A 23,877-nucleotide genomic window follows, 5' to 3' on the forward strand; every position below is an offset into this window, starting at 1 on the left:
TTTTAATTCCAACTGTAATATTAAGTGCATGGCCTTTAAATGTAAAAAAACTACAATGTATTTGTTTTGTGTATATGTAGGTACCACCTTATACTAGTAACACAATAGATTCTATTAAATTTTGATGCTTTATTAATAGGAGCTTTTATATACCATTTTATGTTAAATCAATTCCTGAATATTTGTACTTTTAAAGAGAATAATGCTGTGGTAAATTGTATGGGTGAAAACTTGATTTAGTGATAGGTAATGTTGGAATTACAGATTTTTGTAGATCTAGTAATCCTTTGGTAAAAGAAGATGATTATCATGGCTCCTTGACACTTTGCTGTTGTGTAGCGCCTTAATTTCTGATGATATTTAATCATCCTATATATTATAACTACTCAAAGGTGAATTTTGCTCTTTTATGTAACTTAATTCCACTCTTAAATTGGGATGATTTACAAAATAAGAATACAGATGAAGCATTCTAACTTTTTTATGAAAACCTGATCTATTGCATTGACATAACAGCACCAAAAAAAATAGTGAGTAGCAAAAGTAAGTGTAAGTGATCTTTGCTTTGATTAAAAAATTAAATTAAATACTGTTAAAATTATTGTGAGTAATTTCTCTAATAATAAAATTTGTAATTATTTCTACAATTTATGGCGGTCTTTTGACTATACACCAACAAACCATACCAGGAAAAATTGCATAGACAATATTTTAACAAATCTCAAAAACGAGTATACTGAATTAATTGCAACTCACTTTGTGATCACGATAATCTCATCAAGTATACATACAAGATTCCATTTTATACATAAGAAGTAGAACTGATTGACATTTTTTTATTTACTGAGAAGCTTTCCACTAGGTGTAATTTCAACTCTTCCCAATGTCATTGGGGGGCTTCAGTTCGTACGAGGAGTACCTAAGTGCGGCCCTGGAACTCTTAAAATCCTACCAGTGGATATTTCGCCATAAAAACACCGATATTTTAACTGAAAACGTGCTTACCAACTTCCCCCCGCATTGGACCGAATACTTTAACCAACTAAGCACCGATGACTTGCATCGGATCATTTTGGGAGAGACTCGGGTAAGTCCCTTGAACTTACTTACGTTGGCATTTCTGAGTCGGGTTTTTTAGGGTGACACGCCAGAAGATCTAAAAGAGTTTTTTGAAACAATTAGGTCGTTGAGTCTAGAGAGCGATAAAGGGGGCGGCTCACCCTCGGATTGCCCCAGAATAAGCGGGTTGAGTAGGAAAAAGGCTCACGAGATAGCGCTTTTAGCGCCAGTCATTCATGAGATCTGTGAGTCTACCGGGTGCGATTTGATTGTAGATGTGGGATCTGGAATAGTAAGTTCATAGGAATAGTTTGTTTATATATAGGTATTATGTTAATTTAAAAAATTCACTCATATCTCATACGCTTGGTATTTGTCATGAAAACCTATCTTAGAGCCTAAAATCATTGCCGATCGCAATGAATTGATAGTACACGTCTTTGATTGGTTCATTTACATACGAAAAGTAACATTCCAAAATGATTCCATGCATATTAGAAAGGTGAGATGCGGTAGAATGCCAAATAATGGACTTTTGACCCCCTTTTTGGCATGAAAACGTATTTGAGAGCCCGGAATCATTGACGATCGCAATGAATTGATGGTCTACGTCTTTGACTGGGTCAATTACATACGAAAAGTAACATTTTAAAATGATTCCAAGCATATTAGAAAGGTGAGATGCGGTAGAATGCCAAATAATGGACTTTTGACCCCCTTTTTGGCATGAAAACATATCTGAGAGCCTGGAATCATTGATGATCGTAATGAATTGAGGATTCACGTCTGTAATCGGTTCAATTACATACGAAAAGTAACATTTCAAAATTATTCCAAGCATATTAGAAAGGTGAGATGCGGTAGAATGCCAAATAATGGACTTTTGACCCCCTTTTTGGTATAAAAACATATCTGAAAGCCAGGAGTCATTGACGATCGCAATGAATTGATGGTCCACGTCTTTGATCGGTTTAATTACATACGAAAAGTACCATTTCAAAATGATTCCAAGCATATTAAAAAGGTGAGATGCGGTAGAATGCCAAATAATCGACTTTTGACCCTCTTTTTGGCATGAAAACATATGTGAGAGCCAGGAGTCATTGACGATCGCAATGAATTGATGATCCACGTCTTTGATCGGTTTAATTACATACGAAAAGTACCATTTCAAAATGATTCCAAGCATATTAAAAAGGTGAGATGCGGTAGAATGCCAAATAATGGACTTTTGACCCCCTTTTTGGCATGAAAACGTATCTGAGAGCCCGGAATCATTGACGATCGCAATGAATTGATGGTCCACGTCTTTGTTTGGTTCAATTACATACGAAAAGTAACATTTCAAAATGATTCCAAGCATATTAGAACAGTGAGATGCGGTAGAATGCCAAATAATGGACTTTTGACCCCCCTTTTTGGTATGAAAACATATCTGAGAGCCCGGAATCATTAAGGATCGCAATGAATTGATGGTCTACGTCTTTGATTGGGTCAATTACATACGAAAAGTAACATTTTAAAATGATTCCAAGCATATTAGAAAGGTGAGGTGCGGTAGAATGCCAAATAATGGACTTTTGACCCCCTTTTTGGCATGAAAACCTATCTGAGACCCAGGAATCATTAAGGATCGCAATGAATTGATGGTTCACGTCTGTAGTCGGTTCAATTACATACTAAAAGTAACATTTCAAAATGATTCCAAGCATATTAGAAAGGTGAGATGCGGTAGAATGCCAAATAATGGACTTTTGACCCTCTTTTTGGTATGAAAACATATCTGAGAACCCGGAATCATTAAGGATCGTAATGAATTGATACTCCACGTCTGCAATCGGATCAATTACATACATAAAGTAACATTTCAAAATGATTCCAAGCATATTAGAAAGGTGAGATGCGGTAGAATGCCAAATAATGGACTTTTGACCCCCTTTTTGGCATGAAAACATTTCTGAGAGCCTGGAATCATTGACGATCGCAATGAATTGATGGTCCACGTCTTTGATTGGTTCAATTACACACGAAAAATAATATTTAAAATGATTCCAAGCATATTAGAAAGGTGAGATGCGGTAGAATGCCAAATAATCGACTTTTGACCCTCTTTTTGGTATGAAAACATATCTGAGAGCCTGAAATCATTGACGATCGCAATGAATTAATGGTTCACGTCTGTAATCGGTTCAATTACATACGAAAAGTAACATTTCAAAATGATTCCAAGCATATTAGAAAGGTCAGATGCGGTAGAATGCCAAATAATCGACTTTTGACCCCCTTTTTGGTATGAAAACATATCTGAGAGCCAGGAATCATTAACGATCGCAATGAATTGATAGTTCACGTCTGTGATCGGTTTAATTACATACGAAAAGTAATATTTCAATATGATTCCAAGCATATTAGAAAGGTGAGATGCGGTAGAATGCCAAATAATCGAGTTTTGACCCTTTTTTGGTATGAAAACCTATCTGAGAGCCAGGAATCATGGACGATCGCAATGAATTGATGGTTCACGTCTGTAATCAGTTCAATTACAAATAAAAAGTAACATTTCAAAATGATTCCAAGCATATTAGAAAGGTGAGATGTGGTAGAATATGAAATAATCGACTTTTGACCCCCTTTTTGGTATGAAAACATATCTGAGAGCCAGGAATCATTGACGATCGCAATGAATTGATGGTTCACGTCTGTGATCGGTTCAATTACATACGAAAAGTAACATTTCTAAATGATTCCAAGCATATTAGAAAGGTGAGATGCGGTAGAATGCCAAATAATGGTCTTTTGACCCCCATTTTGGCATGAAAACCTATCTGAGACCCAGGAATCATTAAGGATCGCAATGAATTGATGGTCCACGTCTTTAATTGGTTTAATTACAAATAAAAAGTAACATTTCAATATGATTCCAAGAGTATTAAGAAGGTGAGATGCGGTAGAATGCCAAATAATGGACTTTTGACCCCCTTTTTGGTATAAAAACATATCTGAAAGCCAGGAGTCATTGACGATCGCAATAAATTAATGGTTCACGTCTTTGATTGGTTCAGTTACATACGAAAAGTAACATTTCAAAATGATTCCAAGCATATTAGAAAGGTCAGATACGGTAGAATGCCAAATAATGGACTTTTGACCCCCTTTTTGGCATGAAAACGTATCTGAGAGCCCGGAATCATTGACGATCGCAATGAATTAATGGTTCACGTCTGTGATCGGTTTAATTACATACAAAAAGTAACATTTCAAAATGATTCTAAGCATATTAGAAAGGTGAGATGCGGTAGAATGCCAAATAATGGACTTTTGACCCCCTTTTTGGCATGAAAACATTTCTGAGAGCCAGGAATCATTGACGATCGCAATGAATTGATGGTTCACGTCTGTAATCAGTTCAATTACATACGAAAAGTAACATTTCAAAATGATTCCAAGCATATTAGAAAGGTGAGATGCGGTAGAATGCCAAAAAAAATGACTTTTGACCCCCTTTTTGGTATGAAAATATATCTGAAAGCCTGGAATCATTAAGGATCGCAATGAATTGATAGTCTACGTCTGTAATCGGTTCAATTACATACGAAAAGTAACATTTCAAAATGATTCCAAACATATTAGAAAGGTGAGATGCGGTAGAATGCCAAATAATGGACTTTTGACCCCCTTTTTGGCATGAAAACCTATCTGAGACCCAGGAATCATTAAGGATCGGAATGAATTGATGGTTCACGTCTGTAATCAGTTCAATTACAAATAAAAAGTAACATTTCAAAATGATTCCAAGCATATTAGAAAGGTGAGATGCGGTAGAATACCAAATAATCGACTTTTGACCCTTTTTTTGGTAGAAAACCTATCCTAATCCTAATTAGAAGTGTAGTGACATTTTTTGGACTAGCATTATAGATTTAAGAGCAAACTAGATTTTTGGAATTAGTAAATACATTTGCATCTTGAATTTATAATTGACGAAGCAATAATGTAATATTAAGAGCTTATTTGGGGTACTAGCGGGGTTTATTTGACCCATTTTTGGCTCACATTTCATCACTTTTCAGGGTCATTTACCGCACCTGTTACACGACAAATATAACTACCCCATCCTGGCCCTGGAAGCGTCCAAGAAATTAGTGGAAACCGCCCAAATGCACCAATCCAAACTCCATCCCAAATCCAAAGCCAACGTAATTTTCCGGGAGTTTTACGTCACGGAATCGAGTGCCCAATCAATAGAAAACCTGGTGAAAACCCATTTTGGTCCCGATAAGAAAATCTGCCTGACTGGTTTACACGCGTGTGCCGATTTAACGGTCGAAGTACTAAAACTATTTGAAAAACTCCAGAATGGACACGCGATGGTCATAATGCCTTGCTGCTACCACCGCATGACGGACGATGTCAATTATTTCAAATGTTTCCCGTGTAGCGCCATCTGTAAGCAATTGTTTGACAAGTATGACAGTTCCAAGTTCATTGGGCGGCCATTTTTACGACTGGCCTGTCAACAAACTGTCAGATCTTACGTGACGATGTCCAGGGAGGAGCACGAGAGGCGTGGGCGGTTGTGTATGCAGAGGGCGTTACTGCAGCTGGTAGCTGAGATGGGTTAGTATGTTATTTATTGATTTAATTGTTTGTATTGGGGTTAGAATGTTAATGGGAGGGATTTTATTGAAACCATTGACGTTCTGGTATATAGAAATGATAGACTTATTATAGGGAGTAATTGAATGTTTTATTTTTAATGTTAGAATGTTGATAGAAAGGTTTTTATTTCCTTTGGAAACCGTTGACTATTTGTCTTTATGTTAGAATGTCCATGGAATAATTTTTATTGGACTGTCCATAGAAAACCATCAACGTTTTGATACATAGAATTCAAATATTTTATTCACTTTAATACGACTAACGGTAGCATTTTTATTGAATTTTCTACCAAAAATTATCGACGTTCTGACCTATAGAAATCAAAGATTTTATTCACTTTGATACGGAAGCCATTGAATATTCTATAGTAGAATTTTTATTGGATTTTCTATCAAAACCCATCGACGTTCTTCCTCATAGACATCAACGATTTTATTCACTTTGATACGAATACAGTAGAACTTTTATTGGATTTTCTATCAAAAACCATTGACGTTCTAACACATAGAAATTAAAGATTTTTTTATTCACTTTTATACGGAAACCATTGGAATATTCTATGGTAGAATTTTTATTGGATTTTTTATGGTAAAACCATCGACGTTCTGACTCATAGAAATCAAAGATTTTATTCACTTTGATACGGAAGCCATTAAATACTCTCTGGTAGAATTTTTATTGGATTTTCTGTTAAAACCCATCGACGTTCTTACTCATAGACATCAACGATTTTATTCACTTTGATACGACACGGTAGAATTTTTATTGAATTTTATATCAAAAACCATCGATGTTCGAACTCATAGAAATTAAAGATTTTATTCACTTTGATACAGAAGTCATTGAATATTTTGCGGTAAAATTTTTATTGGATTTTCGATTAAAACTCATCGACGTTCTTACTCATAGACATCAAAGATTTAATTCACTTTGATATGACTACGGTAGAATTTTTATTGGATTTTCTATGAAAAAACCATCGACGTTCTGACTCATAGAAATCAAAGATTTTATTCACTTTAATACGAAAGCCATTAGAATTATTATTGGATTTTCTATCAAAATCCATCGACGTTCTTACCCATAGACCTCAACGATTTTATTCACTTTGATACGACTACGGTAGAATTTTTATTGGATTTTCTATGAAAAAAACCATCGACGTTCTTACTCATAAAAATCAAAGATTTTATTGACTTTGATACGGAAGTCGTTAGAATTTTTATTGGATTTTCTATCAAAAACCATCGACGTTCTAACTCATACAAATCAAAAATCTTATTCACTTTGATACGGAAGCCATTAGAATTTTTATTGGATTTTCGGTCAAAATCCATCGACGTTCTTACTCATAGAAATCAAAGATTTTATTCACTTTGATACGACTACGGTAGAATTTTTATTGGATTTTCTATGAAAAAACCATCGACGTTTTGACTCATAGACATCAAAGATCTTATTCACTTTGATACAGAAGCCATTAGAATTTTTATTGGATTTTCTATGATAAAAACATCGACGTTCTGACTCATAGAAATCAAAGATTATATTCACTTTGATACAGAGCCATTGAATATTTTACGGTAAAATTTTTATTGGATTTTCGATCAAAACACATCGACGTTCTGACTCATAGACATCAAAGATCTTATTCACTTTGATACGACTACGGTAGAATTTTTATTGGATTTTCTATGAAAAAACCATCGACGTTCTGACTCATAGAAATCAAAGATTTTATTCACTTTGATACAGAAGCCATTAGAATTTTTATTGGATTTTCTATGATAAAAACATCGACGTTCTGACTCATAGAAATCAAAGATTTTATTCACTTTGATACAGAGCCATTGAATATTTTACGGTAAAATTTTTATTGGATTTTCGATCAAAATCCATCGACGTTCTTACTCATAGAAATCAAAGATTTTATTCACTTTGATACAGAGCCATTGAATATTTTACGGTAAAATTTTTATTGGATTTTTGATCAAAATCCATCAACGTTCTTACTCATAGACATCAACGATTTTATTCACTTTGATACGACTACCGTAGAATTTTTATTGGATTTTCTATGAAAAAACATAGAAATCAAAGATTTTATTCACTTTGATACAGAAGCCATTAGAATTTTTATTGGATTTTCTATGATAAAAACATCGACGTTCTGACTCATAGAAATCAAAGATTTTATTCACTTTGATACAGAGCCATTGAATATTTTACGATAAAATTTTTATTGGATTTTCGATCAAAACCCATCGACGTTCTTACCCATAGACATCAACGATTTTATTCACTTTGATACGACTACGGTAGAATTTTTATTGGATTTTCTATAAAAAAACCATCGACGTTTTGACTCATAGAAATCAAAAATTTGATTCACTTTGATACGGAAGCCATTCGAATTTTTATTGGATTTTCGATCAAAATCCATCGACGTTCTTACTCATAGAAATCAAAGATTTTATTCACTTTGATACGACTATGGTAGAATTTTTAGTGGATTTTCTATGAAAAAAACCATCGACGTTCTTACTCATAGAAATCAAAGATTTTATTCACTTTGATACGGAAGTCGTTAAAATTTTTATTGGATTTTCTATCAAAAATCATCGACGTTCTGACTCATAGAAATCAAAGATTTTATTCACTTTGATACGACTACGGTAGAATTTTTATTGGATTTTCTATGAAAAAACCATCGACGTTCTGACTTATAGAAATCAAAGATTTTATTCACTTTGATACGGAAGCCATTAGAATTTTTATTGGATTTTATATCAAAAACCATCGATGTTCTAATTCATAGAAATTAAATATTTTATTCATTTTTATATAGAAAACCATCGACAAATCATCAATTTTCTTAATGTTAGAACGTGCATGGTAGAATTTTTATTGAGTTGTCTATACAAAACCATCGACGTTCTGACACATAGAAATTAAAGATTTGATTCACTTTGAATCGGAAGCCATTGAATATTCTACGGTAGAATTTTTATTGGATTTTATATCAAAAACCATCGACGTTCTAACTCATAGAAATTAAAGATTTTATTTACTTTGATATGGAAGCCATTCAATATTTCATAATAATAGGATTTTTATTGGATTTTCTATCAAAACCATCGACGTTCTGACATATAGAAATCAAAGATTTTATTTATTTTTATACGGGAAAACAATGAATATTTTACTGAAAACAATGAACTCTTTTACTTAATCCGTAGAAGATGGATAGAAAACTATTGATGTTTTGTCACATAGAAATTTAATATTTATTTACTTGAGTATTCAGGAAATCATTGACGATTGACCATTTTTCTTAATGTTAGAATCCATGGTACACAATTTGACATGAGTTGTATTGACAATCCAATACCAATCGAAAACCATCGACGTTCTAACACATAGATATAATATCTCGTTTATCACAGGCAATTTTTTCTTATTGCTCTAAAGTAAAATTTAAGTGTCCCATAAAAAACAGCGACGTTCTGCTACATAGAGAACAATAAATCCTTAATAACAAACTATATTTAAAATTTTTCTTCTTAATAATAAAATGTCCATTGCACATTTTTAGCGATTGTCTATAGAAATCCATCGACGTCATGACAAATAGACACCTATTATTAATAACTTATTTATTGTTTCAATGAAAAGTTTATATAGAGACGTACGTGCCAACCAAAACTCATAACCCTCAACAGATGGCGCCAATTAAAAAAAAACATCTTGCCACTCAACGTGAAAACTTCCTCACACATACGAAACTCACTTTTCCGCCCATCACGACTGAAAAACTTCATAAACCAGATTGTTTTCCACACACCTACACCCACATACACACACACAAGTTCCCACTTGATCGCATTACTAGCGATTTCATATAAAGCACGTTGCCGAAAATTGAATTTTCCCAAACACGTCAAACCAAATAAGTCCTGTCTCATATTTATGTGGTTTATTTGCACGTGATCGCCGATCGAGGGTGCAACGGGACAATTTTTCGGGGGTGTTTGGATTGTGTGGAGTGTAACCTTATTTTAACAGTTAAATACGTTAGGATCGACCGTTTTATTTTGGAAAATTTCCTAGGGCAAGCTATAAGACTCGTACTTAACATATTATCTCTCTTGTGTGTGTGGAAAAGTTCTTATTTTGACTCGTTAATTTTTGGGGAACCAATTAGGAGTTTATACGCTCTAGATATATTCAATTTTCTTGAGTTTCACGTATGGCATTTATGAGTTAAATCCGAATATTTTTATTGTTTTCGCCATAAATTCGCGAGCACGAGGAATGATTGAGGCTCATGAATATTTCATCATATGAGCTCGTTATCCGCGGGGATATTCTCAAAACTGTTGTCTTTTAGGGTGATTTGCTCCCTTTATTTGAACCTATACTCAATAATTCTATATTCATTTAAAGAAAATTTGGGGTTTTAATCACGAGCCTGCATGTTGTTACTTGGGTCTGAAATGAGTTTTGAGGACGAAAATTGGCTGAAAAGTTGATAATAGAAGCGGTTTTTTTTAACAAAACAAATAAAGTGCAGATTGAATGAAAGAAACAGCTGATATATCTTGAAGTTGAGCAGTATTTATCCCCTCTTCAAATGAAGAAAGTAGCAGAAACTAGTGTCGAAATGACCATAAATCTCGACTGGAAAAATGACCCAACAAGGGACGGTTTTAGTACTGGCAGGCATATCCCCAATAGGTTTTCTAATTTGGGAATCACTTTCCGGGATAAAACAGAAACAGAAATATCCTATAGACTTAAAAAAATGGTGAATGCACCAGGAAAATTTTAATATCTATTTCATAGCCTCAGAAGGCCAATTCAATTCAGAATATTCAAGCGACTATTAATATCACCATAAATAGTAGTAAATAATTATTTCTCATAGTATTAACTGATCGTGTTTAATGTGTACGTGTAAAATAGGTTGTTTATTTAACTGTAAGTTAGGTTGTGTTTGGTTCTGTAAGTTTTGGGGCAGTTATAGCATAGGAGAACTGGGCTTTAGTATACCCTCGTACATTTAGATTGAAATGTTTAATTCTTATGTTTTTCCCTGAAATGTAATGATAATATTTTCTTTAGGAGGGAATGTTGATGTGCTAGTGATTCTTCTCACTTAATGATTCTAGCTCTTGTTTCAGCTTGGGGTATTTGTTCTTTCGTTATTCCTAGGGGAATTCCTTTGACTATGCCAAAACCATTGTTGCGTTATAACATAGGAGGTTATGTTTTTAAGTCTAATTAAGGGGTGTTCAACAAGTAAAAGAAATATATTTTATTTAATTGGTGCGTTACGTCCTCAATCGCGTTGAAATGCTAATTTTCTTATGTAATTATGATGTCCACAGACAAGAAACAACATTTTATTATGATCGTCTAAGGTACATGAGTCTCAAATGGGTTTTTGTATCAAAAAACATGTGGAAAATAGATTTTTTGGACTTCTACCGCATTTTATTTTTGCACTACGTCCTCAATCTCCTTGAAGTATTAATTTTCTTATGTAATTATGATCTTCACAGACGAGAAACATTATTTCATTATGATCGTCTAAGGTAAATGGGTCTCACATGGGTTTATGTATCAAAAAATATGTGGAAAGTTGATTTTTGCTCTTCTACCGCATTTAATTTCTGCACAACATCCTTAATCTCTTTGAAGTGTTTATTTTCTTATGTAATTATGATCTCCACAGACGAGAAACAGCATTTCATTACCATCGTCTAAATTACATGCGTCTCAGATGGGTTTATGTGTCAAAAAATGTCGAAAAGTTGATTTTTTGAACTTCTACCGCATTTAATTTTTGCACTACGTCCTTGATCCCCTTAAAGTGTTAATTTTCTTATGTAATTATGATCTCCACAGATGAGACACAACATTTTATTACGATCGTTTAAGGTACATGGGTCTCACATGGGTTTATGTATCAAAAAATTTATGAAAAGTTGATTTTTTGAACTTCTACCGCATTTAATTTTTCCCCTACGTCCTCAATCTTCTTGAAGTGTTAATTTTCTTATGTAATTATGATTTCCGGAGACGAAAAACAGCATTTCATTATGATCGTCTAAGATACATGGGTCCCAGATGGGTTTATGTATCAAAAAATGCATGGAAAGTTAATTTTTTGGACTTCTACCGAATGTAATTTTTCTACTACGTCCTCAATCTCCTTGAAGTATTAATTTTCTTATGTAATTATGATCTCCACAGACGAGAAACAGCATTTCATTACGATCGTCTGAGGTACATGAGTCTCAGATGGGTTTATGTGTCAAAAAATTATGAAAAGTTGATTTTTTGGACTTCTACCGCATGTAATTTTTCCATTACGTCCTCAATCTCCTTGAAGTGTCAATTTTATTATGTAATTATGATCTTCACAGACGAGAAACATTATTTCATTATGATCGTCTAAGGTAAATGGGTCTCACATGGGTTTATGTATCAAAAAATGCATGAAAAGTTGATTTTTTGGACTTCTACGGCATATAATTTTCGCAATACGTCCTCAATCTCCTCGAAGTATTAATTTTCTTACATAATTATGATCTCCGCAGACAAGGAAGAGCATTTCATTATGATCGTCTAAGATGAAAACATCTTGTCGGACTTGCATTGTCTTATTTATTTATTGTAACACGACGTTTCGGTTGGTAAGTATCTCCAACCGTTATCAAGTGTAAACTGATAACGGTTGGAGATACTTACCAACCGAAACGTCGTGTTACAATAAATAAATAAGACAATGCAAGTCCGACAAGATGTTTTCACTGTACCATTGTCTACCACCTTCAAAAACATCGTCTAAGATGTATGGATCTCACATGGGTGTATGTGTTAGGATCAAACACCGATTTCGGCCAATGGTCGAAAAAATACGGCCAAAACGCGTTCTGGCCACTAACCTATTACCAAAGTCCGAAAAATCGCGTTCCGGCCTTTTAATATAGACCAGAATGCGTTTTGGATATTTTGAAATTGCCAGAACGCGTCGAGCATATAAACAAACAGCCCAGAAAGCGATTTTGTAAGTGTCTCAACTTGTCATTCGTAATCGATGTAGGTTTTATATTTCGTTCTGTGGCAACGCTTGGAGCGTCATTTTAGTTTAGTGTTTAATTCGAGCGCGTGTAAAAATTTCGCTAGAGCGAAAATGTGTGCTAGTGCCATAGAAGACCTTAAGTTACGTTTCAGTGATGATTTGCAACAATCAATTTGTGATAGCAATGATCGTAGCAATATTTTTACAAGAGAAAGATACTATGAAATACTTTCAGAGGTAAAGGAAGCAAAGGCTTGTAAAAGTAACGGTGACCCAATTTTTTCAAAACAAAGGCGACGATTGAAAAGGTACGATATTTTAAAAATTGGTGAAACTGAAAAGCTGATAGAGAAGAGGGCGGATGAGACTGCTGAGCTGCGTTATTTCTGCACGACTGATGAATTATTTGATATCATTCATTCTGCTCATGTAGGAGCAGGGCATAAGAGATTACGAGGTTTGTTTTTTGGAGTTTTTCCAACCGACATAAAATCTAATTATATTCTTTTATTTATTGTAGTGATGGACTCAGAATGAAAGAGGAAATATTGTAATATAACACGGCAAATAATTGAGGTTTATTTATTACTTTGCAAAGAGTGTCAATTAAAAAAGAAAGTGCAATGAAAAGGTTTAGTGGTTAAACCAATTTTAACAAATGAAATGAATTCGCGCTGTCAAGTAGACTTAATTGACATGCAAAGTGAACCAGATCAAGATTTTCGTTTCATTCTCAATTATCAGGATCATTTAACAAAATTCACCGTGCTAAGAGCACTAAAAACAAAGACAGCTGAAGAAGTGGCCTATCATTTATTAGATATTTTCTGTTTGTTCGGCGCCCCTATGATTTTACAAAGCGACAATGGCAGAGAATTTGCAAACCGCATCGTAGAAAATCTTGCTGAAATGTGGCCCGGATTGAAGTTGGTCCATGGAAAACCTCGTCATTCGCAAAGCCAAGGGTCCGTAGAGAGATCGAATCAAGATGTAAGGGACATATTGGTTACATGGTTGGCTGACCAAAACACAACGAAATGGTCTGAAGGACTGCGGTTTGTGCAAAGCAATAAAAATCGTTCTCTGCATACAGGAATAACTAAAAGTCCTTATGAAGCTATGTTCGGCACGCCTCAAAAGATCGGTCTTAAAGATTCGTCACTTCCTAAGGAACTGCTATCGAACATTAAAACAGAAGAGGAACTACAAAAGTTGTGCAATCAAGAAAATTCAGACGAACGAGAAGATGGACATTTGCGTCTAGTTGACGACGATAATATGATAAACAGAAGAAATACTGAAGATAAACAACAACAACAACAACAAGAGAAAAATGTCTGTACAATATGCGAAAAAGAAATGTCAGATTCCCTTAGATGTTCAGTTGGTTGCTTATCTATTCATATCATCTGCGGAAAAGCCAAGGAAGGAAATGGAGGGGGTGAACAAAGCATTATATGTAATCGATGTTTAGGAAATGAAAATATTAGTAATGTACGGGTCGAGGCTAAAGGTGGACTGGAAAAGCAGGCCGAGAAAATGATCGCTCTCTCGAATTCAAAGTTACCACCTATTGATGTAGGAAAAACCGTTATTATACGAGTACCTGATGTGGACAGAGGTAGACTTGCCCCGAGAAACGTGTTAGCTGTTGTACTTGTATAAATGACTCGGATCGACTAGGTAATAAATAAATAAAATAAGCTATTAAATATAATATATCGTTTAGGCGCTGACCTGAGCGGACGTGTGTTTTTGCGCTGACCAGTAGTGTTAAGGTTTGGCTGTATTTATGGTTCGAAAATTCTGAAATTTTCACAGAAGCTTCTCTGGTGACCACTACAGATTGTCTATAGAGATAAAAAATGTCCTTGTGTGGGCTTTGCAACACGTCGGCGGGATCCTCTCGCAGCAAGCCGCATCTCACCTGCGCAGGATCTTGTAAGAAGCGATTCCATGCTGAATGCATGCGTATACCCAGTGATGCAGTAAATGTTATTACAGCGATTCCTGGACTGACTTGGCGTTGTCTTTCCTGTCGTAATCTACCTTTGGATGAAATTAAAAGTACCATTCGGGAAGCTTTGCAGAACGACATTTCTTCTGTCAAAGAATCAATATTGCAGACCATAGATGAGAAACTCTCTGTTCTACAACCTACTGAGATCCAGCAACCTAGAGTTAGTTATGCAGATGCGTTGAGCGGTCAAAAAACAAGGCTTATTATAAAACCGAAGAATACGGCACAAGATAACAGTCACACTAAGGCTGACATCTTAAACCGTATCAAGCCAGCGGATGAAAGCATATCCTTCAACCATGTTAAACACATTGCAAATGGCGGTGTTCTTGTCACAGTTGAACCTAATAGCGCAGAAAAAATGAAGGATCTGGCCAATGAGAAACTTAGGGAAGACTACGAGATTCGAGAACTTCAGTCGACAATGCCGTTGATCCGAATAGTTGGTTTATCAGAAGATTACTCTAACGAAGCACTAGAATTTCATTTGCGGTCTCAAAATAAATTGTTGTTTAGTGGTGCATCTAGGATGAGTGTACTTAAGGTCTGGCCTACAAAAAAAAAATGAAACTATATTTCAGGCTACTTTACGTTTAGATACTTTTACTTTTAAAAAGCTAATTGATCAAAAAAGAATTGTTGTGGGTCTTGACAATTGCAACATTTATGACTCCACATCAATAACACGCTGTTTTAGATGCAATGTTCTTGGTCATTCAGTGAAGTTTTGCCAAGGTAACGTCGTTTGTCCTCTTTGCGCAGGCGCACATGAAGTTAGAATGTGCACATTAAAAGCAGCAGATAAAAAAAATTATAAGTGTGCTAATTGCGAGTCTTTAAAAAATAAATATAAATTGAATATTGAAATCAATCACGCTGCTTGGGACCATTTTGCTTGCTATGCATACAAACAATCTAATAGCAAATTCAAGTCCGATATTTTTGGGTCCACTCTGTAGCAACCAACTTTATTGGTTTCCCCCAACCTGCAAGGTGAAACCGCCTGCCCTCTCTCTCGTGGTTCCTGCGGCTCGCATTCAGTCGAGTCTCGGCAGCATGGTCGTTGCAATGACCTTCGCATCTGTTATCAAAACGTTAGAGGACTTCGCTCGAAAACAAAAGTACTTTACAATTCTCTTTTAACATGCAATTTTGACGTTATTGCTTTGGCCGAGACTTGGCTGAATGATGGGATTTATAGCTCGGAACTTTTTCCGAATGCGTACTCTGTCTACCGCTGCGATAGAAACTATGCAGAGATGTCCGAGAAGAGGGGCGGGGGGGTGGCATTAGCAGTAAAGCAGTCATTTTCGGTGGTAAAGTTAAACTTGGCGCTTTCTTATAACCTTAAAAATATTATTGAAATCATAGGTATAAAAATTATATTTGAGCACTCTTATGTATATGTTATTTTAATATACATACCACCCGGACTTAATGCTGATATATATGAAAATATTTTTGAATACTTATCTTCTTTAACCTATCTTTTCAACTCAAAAATAATTTTGCTAGGAGACTTTAATATACCTGAGTATATTAATTATTCGGAAAATTCATTATCATCCAACAGATTAAACCAGATTATTTATACTTTAAACTTTTTTGACTGGAATCAGGTAAATTTTATTAAAAATTCTCAAGGTAAATTATTGGATCTGGTCATTACATCAGAGCCTCAATTCTGTACTGTGGAGCGATGCTACGACTTCTTGGTTGACGAGGAAGCTATCCATCCTTCGTTATTTATAAGGTTCAATTATACCCCTGACAAAAAGTTTAATAACTGTAAAATAGATAATATTTTTTATAACTTTAAAAAAGCTGACCTCAGATTGTTATATGACAGTTTTCTTAGAGTTGATTGGAGTGATTTGGAAGCGGTTAAAAATGTTAATACTGCTATGAACATTTTCTATCTGAAGATTTATTCTTGTCTTGATATGTATGTTCCGAAAACTGCAAAAAGAGCTCGTACCTACCCGCCCTGGTTTTCTTTTGAAATAGTAAGAGACATAAAACAAAAACATAAATTTTGGATAAAATTTAGACGCTTTCATTTTCAACAAGATTTAATAAATTTTCGAGAATTGCGTTCTAAAATAAAAAGAAATGTTGAGCTGTCATACAAACAATACTGTGCGAGACTTGAGAATGATTTAAACTCGCAGCCTAATAACTTTTGGAAGTTAATTCGGAGTTCACAAAAAAATAACTCCCTGCCCCAAAATATGTTTGATCAACAAGGAACTTTGTTATCGGATCCGCAGAGTATTACTGATGCATTTGCAGCTTTCTTTCGGAGCTCATACACGACTTTTAGTTCACCTCAAGCCTCTAACTCTAATAATATTCAGACACCGTACCCGGAGTGCATAACCATAACTAGATTTACTGAAAACGAGGTATTAAGTGCTTTAAAAACTATAAAACCCACACCGATAGTTGGACCTGACAAAATACCCGCATTTCTTTTATCAGACTGTAGACATGTTTTTGCAAAACCATTAACAATTCTTTTTAACTTGGCCCTTAAACAAGAATGTTTTCCTGATCTTTGGAAGTCGTCTAAAATTGTTCCCATACATAAAAAGAATGACAAAAACATGGTTGAAAATTACCGGCCTATCACAATAATAAATAACTTCTCCAAATGTTTTGAGCGCGCACTTCATTCTGCTTTATATCCTAAAGTGGGGAGTCTTATAAATACTCGACAACATGGATTCATGAAAGGTAGATCTACCACTACAAATTTGATTTCTCTTACAGAATATATCACCGAATCAATAAATGCAAACTCTCAAGTCGATGTTATTTATACAGACTTTTCAAAAGCATTTGACCGACTAGACCACAACATTCTCATTAATAATTTCGACCTATATTATGGATTTTCTTCTTCTTTGTCAAATCTTTTACAGTCCTATCTTACCGAGCGACCACAACACGTGGAATGTTTTGGTCGTAGTTCGGTGCAGATAGTTGCCACTTCCGGAGTCCCACAGGGCTCAATTCTGGGACCACTTCTTTTCAACTCATTCATTAATACAATATCTGACCAACTTGATGTTAATAGCCTGCTGTACGCAGATGACAATAAACTATATATTAGAATTGACTCTATTTTGGATTGTGAGCGGCTACAAAATAATTTAAGTCTTTTGAATACATGGTGTAAAAATAATAATCTACCCCTTAATGCGGCTAAATGTAATGTTGTCTCATTTGGCTTAAAGAAAAACTTCATTACTTACAACTATACCATAGATGATGTTATTCTGCCTAGATCAACTGAATTTAGAGATTTAGGGGTGATCTTTGACAGCTCTTTCTCTTTTCAACCGCATATTTTAGATATTGTCAAGCGCAGTTATAGAATGTTGGGATATATCATCAGGAACTCGCAAAATTTTAATAATGTTCTTAGTCTAAAAATTCTGTACTTTTCTTATGTCAGATCAATATTGGAATATGCATCCCAAGTTTGGTCACCATATTATACAAATCATATTCATGAACTTGAAAATATTCAACGAAAATTTCTCAAATATCTTTGGTACAAGAGTGACGGAGTGTACCCAGAAATTGGTTTCCCACATCAGCGTTTATTGGAAAGATTTTCGTTTGCTTTGCTGGAGGATCGGCGAAAATCCGCTGATTTGCAATTTTTATTTAAGTTGGTAAATAATATTATTGATTCACCAGATCTATTGCAGCAACTAAATTTTCATGTGCCTCGCATATCAGCAAGGAATACATCAACTTTTTACCTATCAAGACCTAGAACCAACATTTGTAAATTTTCTCCTCTGCGCAGAGCATGTAACATACATGACTCTGTTCTGGATCAGTGTGACATCTTTAATTGCAGTTTGTCGGAAATTAAAAGGGTACACTTTTCCTAGATGTTTTACCTTTAATTTACTTTGTCTATATTTCTTTTAATACCATTTGCTTGTAATTATTGATAATATTGTATTCTTTTTGATTTTCTTAAGATACCTATGTTTTGTAATTTATTGTTGTAATTTTCCCACTCATTAATTGGAATTTATTCTGTGAAGTGGTGTAAATAAATAAATAAATAAATAAATAAATAAATAAATAAATAAATAATGTTTTATCAATTTTCAGGAACGAAAGATGGAACTTTGATATCGCTGTATAGCCGTAATGAGTTTACCTTAGCCGACTCCGACTTTATTGATATTTCAACAGTCCTGTCAACGTCTGTATCTCTTCGAACTGCTTCTGGCTTAGCATCTGGATCGAAACAAGTGCAATTGCAAACGATATTGCATCGACAGAAAATGTGCGTGTAGGGCCAAGAAAGTAGTGTGTAACAGTAAATGTCACCGCAACAGTTCATGTAAAAATAAGTAAGCCCTTAAGGTTCCAAAAGTTTTAAGTATTTTGATTTTCTCTGTTTCTTTTAGAGTTGATTTTGTTACTTTTAACATTTGAATGTTATACTTACATAAACAATAAAAATATTTTTCCATATTGCACTGGCCTTTGAACGATTTTTTTATGTGTTCGACGCGTTTTGGCAATGTGACAAAAGTCAGATTGCTTTCAGGCTAACTGCGAAAAGTCAATACGCATTCTGGAAATTTTAAAAGATCCAAAACGCGTTCTGGTAATTTGAAAAGATCCAGAACGCATTCTGGTAATTTCAAAAGGACCAGAACGCGTTCTGGTCTACATTTAACGGCCGAAACGCGATTTTTCGGACTTTGGTAATAGGTTAGTGGCCAGAACGCGTTTTGGCCGTATTTTTCGATCATTGGCCGAAATCGGTGTTTGATCCTAACATATGTATCAAAAAACATGTGGAAAGTTGATTTTTTAAACTTCTACCGCATTTCATTTTTGCACTACGTCCTTGATCCACTTGAAGTGTTAGTTTTCTTATGTAATTATGATCTCCACAGACGAGAAACAGCATTTCATTACGATCGTCTAAGATGTACATGAGTCTCAAATGGGTTTATGTATCAAAATAATTAGTGGAGAGTTGATTTTTTGGATTTCTACAGAATGTAATTTTTTTACTACGTCCTCAATCTCCTTGAAGTGTTAATTTTCTTATGTAATTATGATTTCCGGAGAAGAAAAACAGCATTTCATTATGATCGTCTAAGGTACATGAGTCTCAAATGGGTTTATGTATCAAAAAATATGTGGAAAGTTGATTTTTTGGACTTCTACGGCATTTAATTTCTGCACAACGTCCTTTATCTCCTTGAAGTATTTATTTTCGACGAGAAACAGCATTTAATTACGATCGGCTAAGGTACATGGGGCTCAGATGGGTTTATGTATCAAAAAATGCATGGAAAGTTGATGTTTTGGACTTCTACCGCATGTAATTTTTGCACTACGTCCTCGATCCCCTTGAAGTGTTAATTTTCTTATGTAATTATAATAACAATAATAATAATAATAATAAGACGTTTATTAGCCACCAATACAAAAAAAAAGCATAATTACAGAAGGTAATATGATTTTATACATGGAATTGAATATTAGAATATTAAATAAAGAGAGCATATTAAAAACAATAGGTTATATAAAGAATTTAGTTAACACAAGTATATAAGGCAACTAAAAAGCCATGCATTCAGACTTCCAGAAAAGAAGGAAACAACTTCGTGGATTCTGTTAGGGCTTATAATAGAAGAAGTGAGAGAAAAAAAAAACAATTCTTATAGACAAACTAGAAAAAAACAAATAGGCATATACTTCTGAGGGGAAAAAGCAGTAAGAAAAATGGATGAAACGGAATGAAGAAATTCTTCTTTTTTCTTCTTTTTTTTGTAAACAGTTAATTTTTGAATAGTAAATGTTAATAGAATATTTTACTTTGCATTCAGTTAGTTAGCATGTGCGTAATATTTTAATAAAGAAAGGCATTCAAGAAAAATTAAGTTTGATTTAAAAGAAGAAGCTTGGTTTTTAATTTAAAAGTTTTTTCAGTGACAGTAAAATTAATTATTTTGAACTTATTAATCAAATTTGGTACGACATAAGAAAAGGATCGCTTAAAGAGTTCTTTGCTATGGCAAGGAATTGTTAAAAGATTTTTACGTCTTATATTAAGATTATGCACATCAGTACGATAGGTAAGCTTTTCAAGTAAGTAAGGCGGAGTTTTTGATTTAAGAATTTTGTAAGAAAAACATAAAATATGTAATATTCGTCTATTGTGCATATTTAGCCAACCTGCTTCTTTTAATTTCTAAGAAATATGTTGCCGTCTTCTTATACCAAATATAAGTCTTAAGCAAGAGTTTTGAAGTTTTTGAATTCTACCTGAGTCGGAGTTATCGAGACATGGTCCATAAATTGTGTCGCAAAAATTTAACGGTGATAGTACTAAAGCATCACAGAGCAGTTTTTTGATACTTGAGCTTAAAAAATGTCTTTGACGATATATTGTTTTTAAGGCAGAATATCCATTTTTTAGTTTAAGGGTAACATGTTCTTTGAATCTAAGTTATATCTCCACATACGAGATGATCTCGTTATGATCTCCACATACGAGAAGCAGCATTTCATTACGATCGTCTGAGGTACATGGGTGTCAGATGGATTTATGTATCAAGAAACATGTGGAAAGTTGATTTTTTGGACTTCTACCGCATGTAATTTTTCTTCCACGTCCTCGATCGCCTTGAATTTTTGTATTTTCCTATTAAACTATGTTACTCAAAGACGATAAACCCCATTTCATTATGATCGTCTATGATATTTAGATCGGTGGGGGATTTTTATGGCAAAAATTCGATTTTTTTGGTATGATTCGTTATTGTTCCGATTGATCGAGGCCATGAATTTCAAAAACATTTAATTGAGAAAATTATGGAAAAAATCATATTAAACCCGCCAAACGCCCACTTTGTAGAGCGTCTTTTTTAACATCTGGTATATAAAATTAAAAGAAGTATATGGAAAGCAAAAGGAAAAGAAAAAAAAAACTCCCTATAATATAAAACGAGTTACTTGGAACCACTAATTTGTTTCACCCTGTAGCACCAAAAGAAGAAAAAAATATATAGCTGTCACCCTAAATTCCTGAGTACTGTCTTGAATAAATTTTAAACATTATTATCGGTACACCCTGCATAAGAGAAAAAAAATTTACTTCTTCATTAAGTAACTTTTATACTACTTGTGTACACCACCCTGTTTAATTCTATAATAAAATTAAATTAACTTAAAAAAATTATTTAAAACAACCCTTATTAATGAGTATGTATATGAAAATCTGAAATGAATTAAATTCTCAAGGTTTATAGAAAAATTCTCAGAATTATTTCTTGTAAGATACCGAAAAAATAAACTAATTATCATCAATAACAGGAAAGCTATATTTAATAAGGAATGCTATTCAATGCTATAGTCGCTACATATTTTGTCTCTATACTGTCATGCTCATATATAAGGGCTTTTTGTCTCTGATCAAGTAAGATATTAACTTTAATAAACACCCTATTTAAATTGAGTATGTGTTTTACTACTAAGTGAGTGGGTGTGACTGAGACAACTGACCATACAGAGAACCCACGAAGGGCTTCTGGAACCTATCAGATCTAGGGAGTTGTTTAGAACATTTAAATCAAGACTGTCGAACAAACTCAAATCCCTAGAAATAGTCCCTGTAAACCGGTTAGTCTTGCCGGACCATTATTTATGTCTTAACAAGATGGCCATATTAATTTTCCACGCAAATACACAACTGCTAGGGATAATCCTAACTGTTTTTTTCTCCAAAATTTCCTCCTTAGGACAACTCAGAAAAATTCCCTAAACGCGCGAAACTTAACCCACCTACATTAAACCAATAGACCATATATAACATCCCCTCTGTTTCACACAAAAATACACGCACCTGCCAATTTTATTAATAAAATTTTTTCTCAAATTTAATTTCCAGAAAATTGCTCGGTACGAAGACTAAAGAGAAAATCGGGCAAATCGGACGCAACAGACAGTGACGAAGGTTTCGAGGCGTATTTGAATAATTTACCGAGAACGCACCGACTTGTACGGCGAGACGACGGCCAACCGACCGATTACCATCGCCAGCAACAACTTTTTTCGATCAAAATGCGTGAAAAATGGAACGAAAAACACAAAAATGATTGTTGGGCCGCCGAAGTTTTAACGGGGCTTCAGGCGGCCATTCAGTCCGTATGCGAGAACGTCATTCTGCTTGATAGAGTCGCATTTCTAAAGGAAATGGGGATCCATTGTTGTACTAGAAAAATAACAAATGATTCTATCTCGCCACGGTGTTGGGCACTGATTGCCCTCAAGAATGTGCGGGTGCAATAAATCACTTTTAAAGTTGTTTTCGCTTTTTTTTATTGTTGTCATCTTCTGTTGCTGTTATGGGAAATTGAGTTGTTGTTGTCGTAGGTGCATATTATTTCAGGAAACCCCGTAAGAAATGAGTAGGATGCAGTTATTTTTATGGCCGACTCTAGTCTAGGCATGAAGCATAATGTGTCTTTTTTGATCAACTCTTTCAAAAACGTTAGCTTACAGTTTGAACCAATTTTTTTTGTCTATATAAAGAACAGTGAAAAAATTGCTAGAGTTAACGCATGTCGGTTTATTTAACGTAGCGCGTATTAGAAGCATATATTATAGGGTTGAGCAAAAGTTTACTACCCGTGAATTAATCATTGGGAATAAAAAATTACATTTACTGTTTTTTAATGAAGAAACGTCAATGTGAAAGGCGCGTTCACATTGAGACAAACGAATGCACGGCTAATTTTTTTAAGAAAATTGCTCTCGAACTCATTTGTAATCATTGGTTATCTAATAATAACAGATTTTTTCAGTTAGCGTAGATTTAGCAGCCTTAGGTAATTTTTTTTTTATTTTTAGAAAGCCAAATACAGTTTTAATTTTTTAAGGACTCTAGGTACGAAGTAAATTAACTGCTCGTTTTCGAGAAATAAAATGGGATTTTATCACGTTTTACTTGAAAACTTTAAAAGTATGGGAGAAAAGTCTTGATACAAAAACTATA

The 23,877-nt window shown here is 34.2% G+C and overlaps 1 protein-coding gene across 1 annotated transcript; it reads left to right on the forward strand.

The window, feature by feature from the left end:
* LOC126736012 (methyltransferase-like protein 25B) lies at positions 1-23,187 on the forward strand. The gene is made up of 5 exons (XM_050440193.1): positions 1-76; positions 863-1,087; positions 1,139-1,351; positions 5,130-5,676; positions 22,771-23,187. Exons 2-5 carry the CDS (start codon positions 884-886, stop codon positions 23,169-23,171), a joined length of 1,365 nt encoding a protein of 454 aa, XP_050296150.1. The 5' UTR covers positions 1-76; positions 863-883; the 3' UTR covers positions 23,172-23,187.
* Positions 23,188-23,877: the final 690 nt, after the last annotated feature.

Source organism: Anthonomus grandis, chromosome 5, assembly GCF_022605725.1.
Source record: "Anthonomus grandis grandis chromosome 5, icAntGran1.3, whole genome shotgun sequence".
Classification (NCBI taxonomy): domain Eukaryota; kingdom Metazoa; phylum Arthropoda; class Insecta; order Coleoptera; family Curculionidae; genus Anthonomus; species Anthonomus grandis.